This window comes from Naegleria lovaniensis, assembly GCF_003324165.1.
Source record: "Naegleria lovaniensis strain ATCC 30569 chromosome Unknown tig009, whole genome shotgun sequence".
Taxonomy (NCBI): Eukaryota; Heterolobosea; class Eutetramitea; order Acrasida; family Naegleriidae; genus Naegleria; species Naegleria lovaniensis.
In genome coordinates, this window is record NW_025407831.1 from 271787 (window position 1) to 290050 (window position 18264).

At 36.0% G+C, this 18264-nt stretch overlaps 5 protein-coding genes across 5 annotated transcripts; 2 read left to right on the plus strand and 3 right to left on the minus strand.

Moving 5' to 3' along the window:
* Positions 1–692: 692 nt before the first annotated feature.
* Positions 693–7709, plus strand: C9374_000135 (uncharacterized protein; the record flags this gene model as incomplete). Its single annotated transcript, XM_044689380.1, has 1 exon — positions 693–7709. The coding sequence occupies one exon, from the start codon at positions 693–695 to the stop codon at positions 7707–7709; it is 7017 nt and encodes a 2338-aa protein (XP_044552688.1).
* Positions 7710–8167: 458 nt separating this feature from the next.
* C9374_000136 (uncharacterized protein) lies at positions 8168–9548 on the plus strand (the record flags this gene model as incomplete). The annotated part of the gene is made up of 3 exons (XM_044689491.1): positions 8168–8983; positions 9060–9070; positions 9224–9548. The coding sequence occupies 3 exons, from the start codon at positions 8168–8170 to the stop codon at positions 9546–9548; spliced, it is 1152 nt and encodes a 383-aa protein (XP_044552689.1).
* Positions 9549–9896: 348 nt separating this feature from the next.
* C9374_000137 (uncharacterized protein) lies at positions 9897–10697 on the minus strand (the record flags this gene model as incomplete). Its single annotated transcript, XM_044689602.1, has 1 exon — positions 9897–10697. One exon carries the CDS (start codon positions 10695–10697, stop codon positions 9897–9899), a length of 801 nt encoding a protein of 266 aa, XP_044552690.1.
* A 94-nt stretch (positions 10698–10791) lies between these two features.
* On the minus strand, positions 10792–13046 carry C9374_000138 (uncharacterized protein; the record flags this gene model as incomplete). The annotated part of the gene is made up of 2 exons (XM_044689713.1): positions 10792–11918; positions 12053–13046. The coding sequence occupies 2 exons, from the start codon at positions 13044–13046 to the stop codon at positions 10792–10794; spliced, it is 2121 nt and encodes a 706-aa protein (XP_044552691.1).
* Positions 13047–13279: 233 nt separating this feature from the next.
* C9374_000139 (uncharacterized protein) lies at positions 13280–18073 on the minus strand (the record flags this gene model as incomplete). Its single annotated transcript, XM_044689824.1, has 4 exons — positions 13280–15159; positions 15471–16254; positions 16341–16615; positions 16795–18073. 4 exons carry the CDS (start codon positions 18071–18073, stop codon positions 13280–13282), a joined length of 4218 nt encoding a protein of 1405 aa, XP_044552692.1.
* Between the last annotated feature and the right edge of the window lie 191 nt (positions 18074–18264).

Sequence of the window (18264 nt, forward strand, 5' to 3'; positions counted from 1 at the left end):
CCATCAGAATACTACGAACAAACGTAAAAGAGAACTATACCTCTGCTAAAAAGAACAAATAACTTCACACAGGGCAGTGGTTGTATTTTTTTGATGTTTCTGTTGGCTCAACTAACAATTATCACTACAAAAACAACCAACAACGAACAACAGTGAATGATTGAAAGCATTGTAGATAATTCTATTGAATCTATCTCGTTTTATTAATTAATTATTAAACCAAAAGGCTTTCTTATTGTTTTACACGATTAAAAGTGAATTAATACACAGCAACATCGGTACAACAGCAAGTTTTTTGTGTGAGATGTCTTGTGACAGCTCTCTCTGAACAAGTTTGTGCAGAGAGAGTCCATCAACATGCTTATTTATAAAGTTCAAACACTAACATACTTGAGAAATGATCATCATTGGTTTGTAAATACCATCAACACACATCAAAGTATACAAAATAAACATCAAAGGACCTTTCATGAAAAAAAGAAGCAGCTGTCACCTGTTGTTGTTTTGAGATTTTTCCCCGAGTGCACCGTCAATCCTTCAACCACAAGAATTTTAAAAAACATTCAAAAGAGAGAACAGGCAGAGCATACAAAGAACTCTAACATCACACTATTGATCACCCTAAGTAGTACTTTCAGCCATCAACAACAACAACAATTTTTCGAGTACTGCTACTAATCACCAGCAGAATCATGAACCTCTCTCCGCCAAGTGGTGGTGGTGTATCGTCATCGCCAATAACTCCCGCACTTCAAGGGGGAGGAAACCATCATGTTTTTCCAAGATCTTCAACGGCTCCTCTGAAACCATCATCATCATCACTCTCTAATAATAATTTTCAATCATCACGTGACAATTCACACGATTATTATTACTTTCATCAACTCATTAAGCCTTCTTTTGATTATGAATTACTTTCTAAATGTTATCAAAATCATCAACTTGTCATACAACAATTAAGTGGTGTTGGTGTTGGTGGTGGAGATTGGAATAACGTTAAAACATCCTCCTCCTCCTCCTCAACAACAACAAATTGTGATGTTGCAACATTCAATGAAAAGACCACCACTCTCAACCATCCACCACCACAAACGAAAGAAGAACATTCCGAAACCACCACCTTGTCCTCCTCATCCTCCTCATCCTCCTCTTCATCCAAAGAATTTCATGACGATGATGCTGGTCATTCCGGAGATGGAGATGGTCAAACCAACAATCATTGTTCTTCATTGCCTTCTTCTCCGAATGTATTATCAGAAACTACACACCATGAGGATGACATTATGAAAAATACCACCACAAAATCATCCTCTCAACCCATTCCTCTCATTGCATTTACTGTTGAGCAATTGAATGATTTCTTTGCTGCCATTCGAGATGGTCATGTCGATGGATTGATTCACCGAATTCTAACTGGAGCTCCAACTGCTGTTACTGCTACTACTAGTACCACGAATATATTGTATCCTAATAGTATTGGTAGTAGTCATAGGAGTAGTAATAGGAGTAGTAGTAGCACTACGACCACGACGACAAGTAACCTCCACACCTCCCATACACCTCATGAAACTGAAGATCATGATGACTTGGATGATGCATCATTTCATGATGACCGTCACCAGGATCATGACTCGTTCGAGAGAGATACATATAGATTCAATCCTCACTCTTCAATGACCATCCTTCCATCCTGTTATTTATTCATTCGAGATTTTCAATATAGAAATGTCTCGACCACTTCACATGCCACTCTGGGATACAATTGTTTACATTTAGCTTGTCAATATGGACATTTGAATATGGTTGAAGAAATGGTTGAGATTTTCAGAGATCATTTTCCTCATGTTCCACTCATCGATTATCTCTCACTCAAATCTTCGAGTGTTCATGAAATGACACCTCTCATGATTGCATGTCGATACGGTCATTACAATATTGTCAAATATCTAGTTCCATTTCAGAAATTAACCATTCAAAAGAGTTTGAGTGGAAAATTACCCATTCATATTGCCATGTTCTCTGGAAATGATACCAACACTTTGGATATTGTAAAATTATGTATTCCTACCTCTGCACTCAACAAATTTGCATCACATGCATTGCAACAACATGTTGAAACATTATTGATGAGTAGAGATGTGAATGGAGATGATTTATTAATTTTAGCAGCAAAGGAAAACAAATTTGATGTCGTTGAATATATCATTTCATTGTTAAAAGTTGTATCCATAGAAACATTTATTTCAGTATTGACCACGAGAAATGTTTATGGAAACGATGCTCTGTATTGGGCCTATACGAATCAACATTTTGAATTGGCTGCTTATTTACGAGATGAAATCATTGAATTGAGTGATACGATTCAGAAGAAACCAAATCTGTTGTATGGAGGAGGAGGAGGAGGAGGAGGATCATGTTCACCAAATTTAAATTCTCCATTATCGCCATTCAGATCATTGACAAGTTTTGAACCATCTTCTTTTCATTCATGGATGAGTAGTAGTGGTAGTAGTAGTAGTGGGGGTAGTAGTAGTGGTAGTAGTAGTAGTGGGAGTAGTAGTGGCAGTAACACAAATCATACATTAGGAACAATGAGTGGTGGTGGCAGTGGCAGTGGCAGTAACACAAATAACACTCCGAATCACACATTAGGAACAATGAACACAACCTCCATCACGACTGTGAATCATCAAGACAATGCATTATTGTTGTTATCACTCGATCAACAACATGCATTCAATCTTGAACAATCTCTATTACTCTCTCTCAAAGATCATTTCATGCAATGTATTGAACAAAATGATGTTCTTACTTGTGATATTCTCATTGATAAGGTTGGAAGAGATTTACTCAAATGCACCACACGTGAAATGAATGTGATTCAAAATAGATCTATTATGAATAGTGATACAACACATCAGGATGCTAATAATCATAGCCATACTAGTACTATGGATGATTCAATGATGATTCATGAATGGAATTATACACCTCTTCATATTGCGTGTCAATGTCTAAATAAGGAAATTTGTTATTACTTGATCGATACGTTTGAAAAATTATTTGGAAAAGAACAATTACGAGAATGGATCAATCATCAATCGGACAAGTATCAATGGACAGCACTCAATTTGTTGTGTAAACACAGTGGTGCAAGAATTTTGAATCATCATTTTGCAACAAGTGGTACTCCACTTTTTAATTCTTCCAAAATTCAACACAATGAACAAGGAAAAGCCAACGACATGATGAAATTGTTATTGGAAAAGGGAGCAGATTTCACACTTGCCAATTCATTTGCAATGAGACCTATTCACACATTGGCTATTTATCATGGTCCTATTTCAATGGTTAAATTACTTATTGAAAATGGAGAACATGTGGATGTGAGACATTCATTCACAGGTTATACATCGTTGCATTTGGCAGTCTTGTCAGGATATTTAGATTTAGTCATGTCATTGGTGAATGACATGTTAGCTGATGAGACTATTTCAAGTTGGAATTCATCTCAAATGAATTTTTCATCATCAATGACCACCAATGAAAGTACAATCATTACTACAACGACTACAACTACAACTACGACAAATACATCTGCTACAACTACCACGACCACACCAACACCAACAACATGGTCGAGTGAACCACCAACACAACAATTGTCAGACTCTTCGACTCCTCGTTCCTTCCTAAATCTCATCATCATTGGAGAAACACCTCGTGAATTAGCGACTCGAATCGGCAATGAAGATATTTGTAAATTCTTCAAGACAAATACTCTATCCTTATTACATGCCATGAATGTGACGATGAATACTCCTCCAACTCTACACTCCACAACAACAACAACAAACACTGCGCAGGCATCGTCGTCCTCTTCTTCTTCAACACCACCACCTCCTCCTCCAACCTCTACAAGTACAGCCACTACGACTACAACTGCCACTACTCCAACTGCCACTACTACAACGAATTCTACTCCAAGTACAACCCCAACTGCTACTACTACTACTCCAAGTACAACCCCAACTGCCACTACTACTACTACTACAATGAATCCCAATATGACCTCAACCAATCTTTGGAATTCTGAAAACCCCAATAATGGAATCTATACATCCTCACAAATGATGGTTCATCTCTCCAATCAATTATGTATATCATATTTCATTCGTCATGTGAAACGAGATAATTACATTCTCGTTCAACAACTTGTAAAATTGAATCCAAATTATTTACAATGTGTCGAAGATGATGAATGGAGATATAGTTGTTTCCATTGGGTTGCACAAAAAGGATGTTATCAAACCGCACAAGTTCTTCTCAAATATGCTCAACACTATTTTTCACCACAACAAGTGAAACATTTCTTGAACCGAAAAAGTTTGAGAACCAAATGGACACCTCTCGGACTCGCAGCCAAATACAATCATGCTCATGTCGCTAAATTATTACTAGAAGGAGGAAGTGTCATGTCCCTGACCACGACTTCAGGAAATCGACCCATTCATAGTGCTGCATTTTACAATAGTTTAGAAGTATTGAAATTATTGATTGAAGTTGGAGGTGAAGATGTCAATGTTCAAGATTCCAAAGATGGATTCACAGCACTCATTATGGCAGCACAAGAAGGACATCGAAATTGTTGTTCGTATTTACTTTCTCGTGGTGCAGATCCATCCATTAAAAGTAAGGAAGGAGATTCAAGTTTGTATTGGGCCTATGAAAAGAATCACACGAGTATTGTCGAGTTATTAATTCGAGAATTAGAGAGACGTCACATGAGAGAACCATTGAATCAATTTTTTTTCAAAGCCGTAAAAAAGAATGACTTGTACACGGTTGAAAATATGATTATGAAAAATAAGGAATATTTATTGATACGTGAACCTGATGAATGGTCCTATTCTCCATTGCATTGGTGTTCACAGAAAGGTCATACTCAAATGGCACAATTTTTAATTGAAATGATTCAATTGTATTACAGTGATCAATTCTCAGATTTAATTAATGCAAAAGGTACTAAAATTAATTGGACACCCATTGGTTTGGCATGTCGATACAATAATTTAGAAATTGCCAAATTATTAGTGAAACATGGAGCAGATTTTACCATTCCTACTAAAAATGGTAATCGACCCATTCATAACGCATCGTTTACAGGACATCAAGAAATTGTTAAATTCTTATTGGATTGTGGAGAGAGTGTCAATGTTCGAGATTCTAAATATGGTTATTCTGCAGTCATGTGTGCTGCCAAGAAGGGTCATTTCAATCTCGTTAAAATGCTCTATGAACACTATGGAGCAGATTTAAATGCTACCAATACCAATGGAAAGACTGCTTTACAATTAGCAATGGATCATCAACATGATGTCATTGTCAAGTATTTGAGAGATCCACCATCCTTAGATCAACAATTACCAAGACAAGTTCAACAACAATTACCAAGACAACAACAAGTTCAACAACCACCTCAAGGATTATCTTCGTCGTCATCATCCTCCTCCTTAGGAGCATCTACTCTCTCGACATTACCTCTCAGTACTAGTTCAGTGATCATGTCTCGAAAGAATTTACTCGTATTTGTCACTGCTTTCATTGGAAAATCTCAATTTAAAAAGAAAATCAAATTGGATGGAATGGATTCGATTAGTACTCTCAAGAATGCTCTCATTCATTCACTCACTGGTCATTTATCATCATCATCATTACCATTATCATCATTACCATCATTATCATTACCATCATCATCATACAAAGAAGAATCTTTGAACAATCACATGAATTCATTTGTATTTTTATATTATGATGATCAATGTCAAACCTATCTCAATTTAGATGCAGATGCTCTTGAATTTCTTAAAGAGAATCCAAATCTTACTAAAATTGTCATGAAAGAGAACAGTATGTTGTGGAGTGAATTCAATCATGGTGGTCATGGTATATGGACTCCATCCATTGATTTGACCAAAACTCAAGAAATTGATTTGGAATCTAAATTCAATGCCATGCCACTCTACACTCCAACCAGTGAATATTCCATCATGGATGATTCATTGGGTGGTATGAATAGTAATACTACCCAGAGTTATAATAATAATAATATTATTAGTAGTAGTACTAGTAGTAGTAGTGCTATTAGTAGTCACAGTTACCAAGGCATGATGAACCCACCACCTCCACCACCTCAACCACCATCCACCTCTTCTCATCGATCTAAAAAACTTGCATCTTCTTCCATAGCAGCACAATTCCAACAAGAAATGATACCATCCTCATGTACCATGACCATGACCACCATGATTCGACATCGATATCAAGTACTGAAACCCCATCCTGATACTTTTAGAGAATATTTTAGAGGAGCCGAACGAAACATCTTTCATCCTTTCTATTCATCCACTCATCCAACTTTACCGTTCAACTATAATAATTTCAATAATAATAGTACTACAACTACAAGTGCTACTACTATTACTACTACAAGTGATAGGACTCCAAATAGTGCTACTACTACTACTACTACTAATACCACTACTCCAAATGACACTACCACCACCACCACCACGACTGAGAGTTGTTGTTATCAATGTCGAGATATCATGACCAATGAAATGGTCATTTTAACAATGTATCCACTCGATAAGAAGAATGATCTTCATTCCTATATTCAACATTTGATAAGAATTACCAAATTATCATCTTTTAATCATTCCATAGTTCCAATATTGGATGGATTTGAATGGTTTTCACCTCTCTATGGACGTCAATTTTGTTACGTAACACCCTATTATGGTGAACATTTTATGGATTTACGACAAGTGATTATGAATTATAAATATCAATCGAGACAACCCATTCCAGAAAAGATGATTATTAGAATTTTGAAAGAATTATGTTCTATTCTTTCAAATAATAGTTCAATGACCTCATTCATGAATACTAGTAATGATCATTCTACTGGTATTGGTAATAGTAGTAGTAATAATAGTCATTCTACTTCTGGTGATAATAATAGTAGTAATAATAATAGTCATTCTACTTCTGGTAATAATAATGACAATAATACTTGGATCCATAAGAATGTACATCATGGAAATTTAAAACTATCCAATGTGTTAGTTCCAAAATCATGGATGGAACCCTCGCTAATTGTAGACACTAACGAACTCACGAATGAAAGAATCAAGAGAGGATTAATGTTATGTGATTTGAGAAGAGATATTTCAACAAGTACAACCACTACTACTACTACGAATTTGACTACTATGACGACCACTAGCACTGCTACTACTACTACTACGATGAATATGACGACCATCACACCTCAACAACAGTGGTATGAAGATTATTTGAGCATGGCTTGCATGATTTATCAATTATTAACCTTTGATTTAGAAACTGATATTCTTCTATTAATGTCATGTAGTTCAACCTTTAAACATACCATGATTCGATCCATTATTAATCACTATGGATATCAAAGTCCATCATTGACTCAACTCATGAATATTTTATTTACCATATTTGCACCCATCATGAAATTTGAAATCATTGACCAGTATCCATCATGGAGTACAAGTGGTCATGATAGTAGTAGTAATGTTTTCATTGAGGATGGTCATGGTAGTGGTCATGATAGTAGTAGCATTAATATTCAACACATTGAATTTCTTGTCAACCAACTTGTGAAGAAATTGTAATCCGTGCAAGCTCAGAAAAGCCACCACTCTCTCAATAAATCATATCAACACATGCTGCAACAAATATTGCATCTAAAGACTTCGCAATTCCTCATTGTAATGTGTCCAGAAAAAGGTGTCGGAGCTCCTAGCTCGCTCACTCAATGCTTCTTTACCAGTCGCACCAGCGTATTCAAATAACAAAACACTTATCAAAAAAACACAGATCGTCAACACCAACCACTGACAGTCTCTTTCAATGAACAACACGACATGGAACATTCTCTTATCGGGATTGACACCCAATCTGCTCTCGTGGTACTTTCATACTAATCATACAGCTCCATCTTCTACTCTCCAACGTTGGGTATTGCTGATGAATATCCTCCAACAACAACAACAACAATTTGGTTTCATGGATGGAACGACTCTTGATTCTTTCCATACTCACACTCTGTATGATCGTGTTACACAAATTCATGAAATTCATATATGGAATCTTATTTGAACCTTTGGATCGAGTCATTGATTTAGAACAAGAACAACATAATCATACACACACCACCATTTCACATTCCTCACACCATTTGGCCTCTCGCTACAGAAAAAGATTAGGAGAATTTCCACCAGTCTATCCCAATGGATGGTTCAAAGTTTGTAATTCATGGGAATTGAAACCTGGACAAGTCAAATACGTGAGAATGTTAGGTTTGGAATTGGCACTATATCGAGGAGAGAAATCTCATCGAGCCTATGCCTTAGATGCGTATTGTACTCATTTAGGTGCTAATTTAACTGTGGGTGGTCAAGTGCATGGTGAGTGTTTGACATGTCCATTTCATCATTGGTCATTTAAGGGTGAGAATGGTCAATGTGTGTCACTTGGTAACATTCCGATTGAAATGCCAATGATTAAAAAGAATGGAAAATTAGTACAACATTTACAGGTGAGAGATGATAGTTTTCAAGATTGTCAAAAAGTAGAATATTGTGAACATCGAGATGTTGCTGCTCAACTCAATGAGAAATCTACTACTCCAAAGGATATTCTGATCCAAACAACAACAACAAATACAGAAGAACACAAACACTCACAGAATTCAAAGATACCATCTCAAGCCAACACAAAGAGTTACATTTTAGAAGAAAAGAATGATCAAATCTATTTATGGTTTGATGCAGAGGGTCGACCACCTCATTGGAAAGTACCATCAGTGAGACCTAATTTGAAAACTCATGGAAAGTTAGCACATCATATCTATTGTCATATTCAAGAAATTCCAGAGAATGGACCTGTAAGTATTTTCATTCTGTGTTTGTGTTTGTCATGTTAAAGAATGATCAAACTGGATTCTTCGTATGGTTCATTAGGATGCACCACAGTAAGTAAATGATCGTATGTGCATTCATCAAGTTGTCACACAATTGCATACTAGCTGTAAGTAATTGTCGTTACTTTAGAATCTAATACATGCATGGACTAATGATCATTGAACACATTGTTGGCCAATAATTCCAGTAAATGTCGTTCACAGAGAAATGAAATACACATTTGGATGGATTTGGAATATTTGGGGTGCCAAATGGCAAAAATCAACTCTTGAACATCAAGATCATATTGCCTATTTCCAAGTGCAACATGTCTCAACATTTAATGATCTATTCAACATTCCATTCAGTGTTGTTGATGTCAATGGAGGTCAATACGGTCCAGGAATTGTCATGTTTGAATTTTCAACACCACTTGGTAGTTTTGATTTAATTCAAACAGTAACTCCAGTCGGTCCATTGCATCAACATGTAGAACATGTCATTTATTGCCCATGGTTCATTCCAAGATGGTTGCAAAATGGTTTTTAATCATGATGACATCATTTGTAGAACAAGATATTCCAATTTGGAATAATAAGACTTATTTGAAACAACCTGTGCTCGTTCGAAATGATGGACCCATTGCTCAATTCCGTCGGTGGTTCTCTCAATTTTATTCTGAAAATTCTCCAACTTTGGAATCATTGGGATCAAGATCCTTAGATTGGTAGAGAATTTATTATTTGTAATGTAGTATTATTTTAATATACACAAACCATTTGAATATGGAAAAATTATCTTAGATGGTAGTAAAAACTTTTAGCATTTCAATAATTATTGACAAGAATTGGTTGAAAAAAAACTAGTAATTTCAATGAATCAGTAACAGCAACAGCACTACTTTCTTCGAATGACTAGAACTTGCTCAACCACATATTTCATATCCGATGATAATTTACAAGTATTTCCAATGGCACTACTGGATATGACCTTTGGACATGATCCATTCTTTGCCATATTCAAATAAATATTATTGACCACTTGATTGGAGAGTGAGGCATCAATGACCATACACACCGTATGCAACAATGTATTTTGTTGATACAAGTTTCCATAGAGTGTAATCATGTCACTACTACTACTACCACTACTACTACTACTACTACTAATAGTCACATTCATGATATCACTCACTGTATATTGTGGTGAATAGGAAATCTTTGGTAAATGATAAGCTTCGGAATCGGTGTAATTGGATGGATTGAAATTTTGTAAAATTTCAAGAGGACAATTATTCAATGATTGTGCTTTATATTGAAAAGATACTCCAACTGAATTGATCACTAGATAAACAATCATGGCTTGTGATGTACAGGAGAGACATGCAATGTTTTTAGAATCACCAATTGAGATGGGATTGACATGAAGTTGATAGGAGGAGGATGATGGTTTTGTTGTGGTGGTGGTCGTATTGAAAATGTATAGAGTATAGAGAGAGGATGGAATGGAGTCGACGAGTATGGATGACACATCATGAACACTATTGATGGATGGTGGTAGAGGTGTGGCCATTTGAATGGAATCGAGTCGTGATGACACAAATTCATGAGCATGAACCATCACTTTGACATGAATGGAGCACAACAGGGTGATGAAGGCAATAACGACGAAGAACGAAGCAAGTGGAGTGATTGGCATTTTTTCAAGAGTTTCAACGCTCAACTTGTCAACACATTTCAAGAAAGAGATGAACTCATTTATGCAATATATTCGATCAAGTTCTTAAATTCTCTCAAAACACAATAAGGCAAATCATCAACACAATGAAACTCACAACAGAAGAGGATAATGCTACATGCATCACATCAATAGCAGAATTCTTAACTTGATTCTCTTCTAGTAGGTTGACCCTATTGGATAGACCACTCGTCGAAGAGGGTTGAACAATAAATGTCTGAAACGATACATCCATGGAATTGAGTGGAAGTTGAGCTCTTGTTTGCACTGAATTCCGTGTACTCGTTGATGACTGAACCAAATCATAAAGAATCTGCAGAGAAGGGTCATAGGATTGTCCTTGACCTGGAAGAGAATCAAAAGCCTTTACCGTACTCTCAATATGGAGAAAACATTTACGGGAAGGATTTGAGGCGGTAATCGTTGAACCTCCTCCAGCATTACTTAATGAAGCTAATTTGAACGATAGTCCATAATTGTTATTATTACCAAAGCCTCCAATCGATGTAGCATTGTAATATTTGACATCCAAGAGTGGATCACTCAATACATTTCCATCTTGAATTAATCGAACTTGATAATACATGGTTGAGGGATCGTAGATGGTACAACCAAGTTGTGGAAGTGTTGTGGAAGATGGATTATAGGGTGGCATGGTACCATCCAATGTCTTGATACAACACATGTATGCATTATATGGAATGAGTAATTGATTGTATCCAATGGAAAGAGACGAGTCAATAAGAGATACTTTGGCATAGAGACGATCACTGTCTTTGAAGAGAGTATTGTAGAGAGGTATTGATGTAGACTCTGTTGTCATTGAGGTAGAGCTCTCTGCTGTTGCAATAGTAGTCATGGTCGCTGAGGTAGTAGTAGTAGTAGTCATGGTCGCTGAGGTAGTAGTAGTAGTAGTCATGGTCGTCGTTGGGATAGAATTACTCATACGTGTTGTTCCCAAAGACCCACTTGAATCTAAAAGAGTCGCTCGACTTGCAGGTAGAATACTCTTATCATCAATAAATAAACCAATCATAGTCTTACTATCCATCATTGGAACACCACTGTTCAATGAAGAAGAGCCATAAGGTATTTGATATTGGAAATTGAGAGTATAGAGAAGTGAGTTTGTGTTGCCATACAATGCATAAGTTCCATTGAATGCTGCAGCAGAAGATGCTACTGAATCGACAGATTCAAAGGTCAAGCGATAAATTCGTTTCCTCTGTGCGGCAGAATTGAATGGAATCTTTTCAAATTTGGTAGTTTTGAATTGAGGTTTCGTGTCACGATTATTCTCACTGCTTCTCACTCACAAGAATCCATATCATTGGGCCATTCAAATTCACACATCACTTGTAGCTTTTCCTTTTCATTGGTACAAACATTAATGATGGTCAATGAGGTTGAACCCACACATGATACACTCAATCCAACATGAAGAATGAAATTTCTTTTAAAGGAAACTGTATAGCATTGAGAAACATCTTGATTCGTGACGAACATGTAGGTCATATAAATAGTGTTATAGAAGGATTGAAGAGCACCATTGGTCATGGCAGATTCTGTTGAAGATTGTTTAATAAAATCATTCAACGGTATTGAAGATTGATAGATTTGATAATAATCTGCATCTTGATATAATTTAAAGTTATTTTTGAGAATGTTCTGATTGGTGCAAACATATCCATCCATATTCGAAGAGGAATATGAAAGTCCAAGATTATAGTATGCCCGTTGTTGAGTCTCTAGATTTTTCTTATACATTCGAATCTGTAGAATAATTTGACCATTTTTGTATTCATGTTGAATGAGAGGAGTGGGTGCACCAAATGCATTCTTTCTAAACATGGTAAATTGTACATCCATGGTTAAGGTTGATTTTGTTGTTGTTGCACTGGTTGTATCATAATATAAGAGTTGAATCAGAGGTTTCTCTTGATCTGCTTGATGCACAAATTGAATCAAACCTTGTTCAATGTCTTTTTGACGGAATTGAGAAAGTTCACTGGTGGAGGATTGATTTCTTCTAAAGTATCCATTTTCAACATGCATGACTTGATATTGAATATTGGGATTGATTTGTTGATTGTTATTATTTGTAAAAATAGCTAAATTCTGTTGAGAGAGAGTGATGGCTTCTCCATTGTATATTTTGAGAGTGGCACGATAGTTTTGAGCGAGAACTATATTTAATAGCAGCAATCCATAGACCATTAAGGAGAGATGATATATTCTGGGCCATGAAGAGAGGTATGAATATCGACGTCTTGTCAATGATGAAAAGGAACAATATCTAGGAGACACCATGTTGTTCCTAATCATGAAGTATTATTGTTGTGCTTGTGGTACGTACTCTGCCTTGAAAAATGTTTTAAAAACGGTTGTTGGTTGGTTGGTTGTAACGAGTGTGAGGAGTGTGATTGGTCAACAAGCACACACACTATGGTTCGATGAAAGAAAGGATCAAAAATTTTTTGGAGAGTTCTCAAAGAAGTGACTATACTGTATCATAACACTTCGAGATGGAATTCGATCAGCACTCATTCCTTATATGGACATCTACTCTTGAAGATCATTATTCCACAAATACCAAACCTATCACAAACAACACCATACACTTGTCTCAGTGTTTCACCAATTGTAAATAATTGACCTAAAACAGAAAAATCCAATACACGTGTAGATCTATAAAAATTAATAGATACGACATTTCCAATTTGAGATATTTTCACTTTGCAATTCAACATGTTGTAATCATATTCATGATAACTGGAACCAATGAATTGAAAAAGGCTATTTCTGTTGTTGTTGTTGTTGTTTTGTTTCTTGTTCTCTTTCACGGCTTGTTCAATCTTAACATGTCCATAATTGGATATCAAATGATCCAAATCAGAGAGAGATTCATGAGGATTGATCGAGTGGTTGAATGTTTCGTTGTTGCGAATGGTAATAGGATCCTTATGGATGTGTGGATGATCATCATATGAGTGATCAGATTCATTCATGGAATGATTCATGATACCCATTCGATAAACATCATCATCATAAGGATTCAATCTTGGATGGTTCAAACATGTTTGATCATCATTATGATGCATCATGATGGTAGTGTCCATATTCTTTGACTTGTTTGAAGACTTGTACCATCCATTGCTTAAAAGAGCAGAGTGATCATCCTCTCTTTGATCATTTCTCTTACTTGAATTTGTTGTTGTTGATGGTTCATAGAGTGTATCAATATGAGCGATATAGGTCATCATCTTGTAATGACGAGGACCATCATCATCATGACTCTTCTTAATATCTAGAGAATATGTAGTCTCAAAAAATGCTTCAAAAGAATGACTATAATATTTTAAAAGAGCAGTCCATTCACCTTCCAAAGAAATGATATCATGCAGTGGAGTGTTGCTGCTAATGGATGATGGTGTTGCTGCTAATGGAATTAGTGGTACTGAGGATGAAGATGTTAGTAGTAGTTGTAGTAGTAATGGTGGTGGTGAAGATGAGGATGAGGATGAATTCGTGGTACCATGGTAGTTCGTGTTAGAACTTGTGTGATAATGATGATGATTGAGGACTGCATGATATTGTTGTGGTATGATGATATTCATTGATGGTATCATGATCCTTTTAAATGAACCATCGACTTGAGAAGAAATATATTGAATGGCATTGGTATCATGATTCATTCGAATTAAATAAGTTTCCATATTCTTCCAATGAAATGTAAATACACATTGTCCATAAGTGACTATATAATAATTACAATCTCTATTGTAGTAAATTCCAAATAATTCACTTAATGATTGATAACTAGGATTGTGAATTGTAAATTTATCCAAATTTGTAATCTTCCTAAAATAGTAATATTTAGCACTCATTTCATGATCAATCAATGATAATAATTTGTTTTGAATCTGTCGTTGTTTCTCTCCAATGGAATAGGTCATTTGAATAAACTCTTTCAAAGATTGATGCTCACAATCCATACAATGTAAATATTCTCTATAATAAGAGTCTTGAAAGATATGAGAAAATAAATAAAGAGGAGATGCATGTTGTGCCCACGTTTGCCATCTTGGAGATCCTGTATACTGTAGTAACCACATGTCGTCGTCGTCGTCATGTTGAGACATTTCATCATTCGTTGTTCCATGATCATGTGGATCGAATGGAGCATTAGCCATAATGGTATTGGTGGGTGTTCTTGGTGTGGTTGAAATAGTTGTGCCATGATTGGCAAAAGTATTACCATGAAGAGTGCTACTACTACTACTAGTACCACCAGTATGACTATTAGTATAACCACCACCACGTGCACTATTTGCACCACCACTTCTAGGTGTGGTAGGTGTGGATGGATTGGATGAATTTGAAGAAGAGAGAGTATTATTAGAAGATGATTTTTGTAATGCAGCTGACGATGGTAATGTTGAACATGTAGTAGATTCCAATGTCGTGTGATGAATCATCACATGTTGTTCATCATCTTCATGGTTACCAGAGAGTACAGGAGTGGTTGGTGGTGTATTGGGAGTGGTAGTGACAATAATTCTTGGACTAGTAATCCTAGTAGTAGTAGTAGTGTAGTAGTAGTGGTCATGCCATAGGAACAAGGGTTGTTGTTGTTGTTAGTGGTGGTCATCATGACAAGATGGTTTGTAGAATGATGAATGTTCTTGTTACTGTTGTTACTGTTGCTGTTGCTGTTGTTGTTGTTGTTGTTACTGCTCTGAGTGCTCGATGATATCACCTCATGTTCGATTAATTTTGAAATGACCATTGATAAACTTGTCTTTTCATATTTCTGTTTCAATATCATGTATTTAAATTGTTGATAGGTGTGATGAGGTGAGGATGTATCAATTTCACTCACTGGAATGTAATGTATTAAATATTGATATAATAAATAAGGATGTCTAGTGATGGCATGGAAATATTTACATGAATATTTGAGTGAGGATAGAGTGTTGTTGGTATAATGAGAAGTGATGGTCGTTGTGATCGATTGTGTACATTCTAAAGAAGAACAAGAATTCTCTCTATTTTCACACTTCTTCTTCTTCTTTCCAATATCAGTAAAATCAATAAAAGTAAAAATATAGAGCCAATGAGAAAGTGTCAAATCTAAAAATGTATAATTATTTTGAATATGAGAAATGATCACTGATCGATCCATAGTTTGTACAGTTTCTAAAATTCCTTGATGATTCTTGCTTCCAGTGTTATTATTATTATTCTTAAATAATGAAATTATAATTGATTTAAATTGTAAACATCTATAATATTGTAATATTTGTGTTAATAATTTGGAGTCTTGAATATTCTTTGGAATGTAAATGAGAGAATTTGTACTATGATTTGAATGTTGAGAAGATGCTCTTGGAGTGAATAAAAAAGATAATGTCCTTCTTCTGGATAATACTCCATCATCACTGTTAGAGGTAGAATTTGGAGGAGTATTATTATTATTATTACTACTACTACTATGATGATTATTATTACTACTATACTACTACTATGATGATTATTATTACTATGAGCTTGACTGCTACTTGCTCTTCTTGAAAATAAATTCGCAAGTCGTGGTGTAGAAACAGTACTAGTCGTCGTCGTCGTCGTCGTAGTGGTTCCTGCACTACTTTCAGATTTTCTTGGAGTGATGATCGATGGTACTTGTATGGTGGACGACATGGATGATTCCAATGCACTGTCACTTTTAATGACAGGTAATGTGGGTTGAGATGATGATGGCTGAACACTTGATGTAACAAGTAAGGATGAAGGTTCAGTTTGATTAAAATCATCTAAAAGATCATCCAATGAAATAATGTCATCGTCATTGAATTGTGAAGAAGAGGGAGTATGAGCAGCTGTGATGATTGGTGTCGACATGTTAGGAGTATTCATTGTTGTTGATGTTGTTGTGTTGATGTTGATATAGTAGTAGTAGTAGTCGTATGATTCGTAGTGGTCATCCTTGGTGATTGGAGTGATGGAGTGAGGAGTGGTGGTGGTGGTGGTGTGGAATGCTTTTTTCGAATGATAAAACTTTTCAATCTTCGATTCAATGAGAGATTGTGGATATTCGTATGATGATGATGATTGTTATGACTCGTCGTCGAATGATGACTACTACTACTACTAATTGTATTATCCTCACTCATCATATTACTACTACTACTACTACTCATATTACTATCACCACTAGCACCACCACCACCACTACTACTACGACTCTCACATCTAGTCACACTCATGAAATGAGAATTCAAAGGTTTTTTCCTTCTCTTGTGCATGGTTGAAGAAACCATCATTGTGATGGATCGATAAGTTAAACATTCCAATAAACAATTCACTAAATGAACTCCACACATGTATTCATTTTCAATAAATTTCAATAATTCATCTTGATTTGAAAATTTAAATTTCCTTAATATTTGCATTAAATGATCATGATCCCAATCGAATATCGATAATTGATTGTAGGGAAGATCTAATTGATGAGAGTGATGCCATGAAGATGATAGGAGAGTGGATGAAGAAGTTACATATGAAGGAGATGATGATGATGACACATGAGGAGTGGTTGTTGTTGTAGTTGTTGTACTACTACTACTTCTACTACTCGTTGGTAATGAAGAGGATGCTGCTGTTGTGGTGGAGACGATCACTCGACTGGTTGTTGAGCAATAATCCCGAAGAAAAAGTATCGAGTTATGACTGGCTTGTTGAGAGGATTTGTTTTTTCCGAAACGTGACGTCAGGAGTGCCAGTCGTTGTTGGTGTGATGTTGGTGGTGGTGGTTGAAGTGAGTGGTATCCATCATCTTTTGAATCATATTGTGAGGAGTAGTGGTGATGGTTGTTGTGAAGGATGGGATGGGTAGGAAGAGGACTGGTTGTTGTTGTTGATTGATTCTTCTTCTTCAAAGTGGGTGTATGCATGAGATTTAGAATGTCACCATCACCATCACCACTACTACTAGTAGTACCATCTTCTCCATTTTGAAAAGAGGATTGAGATGATGATGACACCAATAATTCAAATCCTTTCAGAGGAGGAACAAGGGGTGATGATGAAATTGGTTTTTTGTTGTGAGATGACATGTCTTGTTGATGACCCATCGTAACAGTGCTATTCATCATGATGTGTGTTGTTGTATTGGCAAGCACATTGGGAGTACGATCTTCATGTGATGCAGAAGTGTCAATGATGACTGTTCCGTCAATAACAGTATTGTTATTGCTATTCGTGTGATTGGTGGTCATTCCCTTCGTGACAGCCTCTTCCGTATTCGAGTGGGAAAGTCTCCGGAGAAGTTTAAACATTTTTTGTGTGTGAGAGGTTTCGACGAAATAAACTATGGAGACTAATTGACGAAGGGATGGAAAATTTGCCACAAGATTAGGTTTTGAGACAATGCCAAGTTGTGAGAATTACAGTGAATAATTCTACATCAATTCTTGTAGAGATGAGAGAAGGGAGAGACCGTCAAGCGGTAGGTCAACAATTTGTCTCT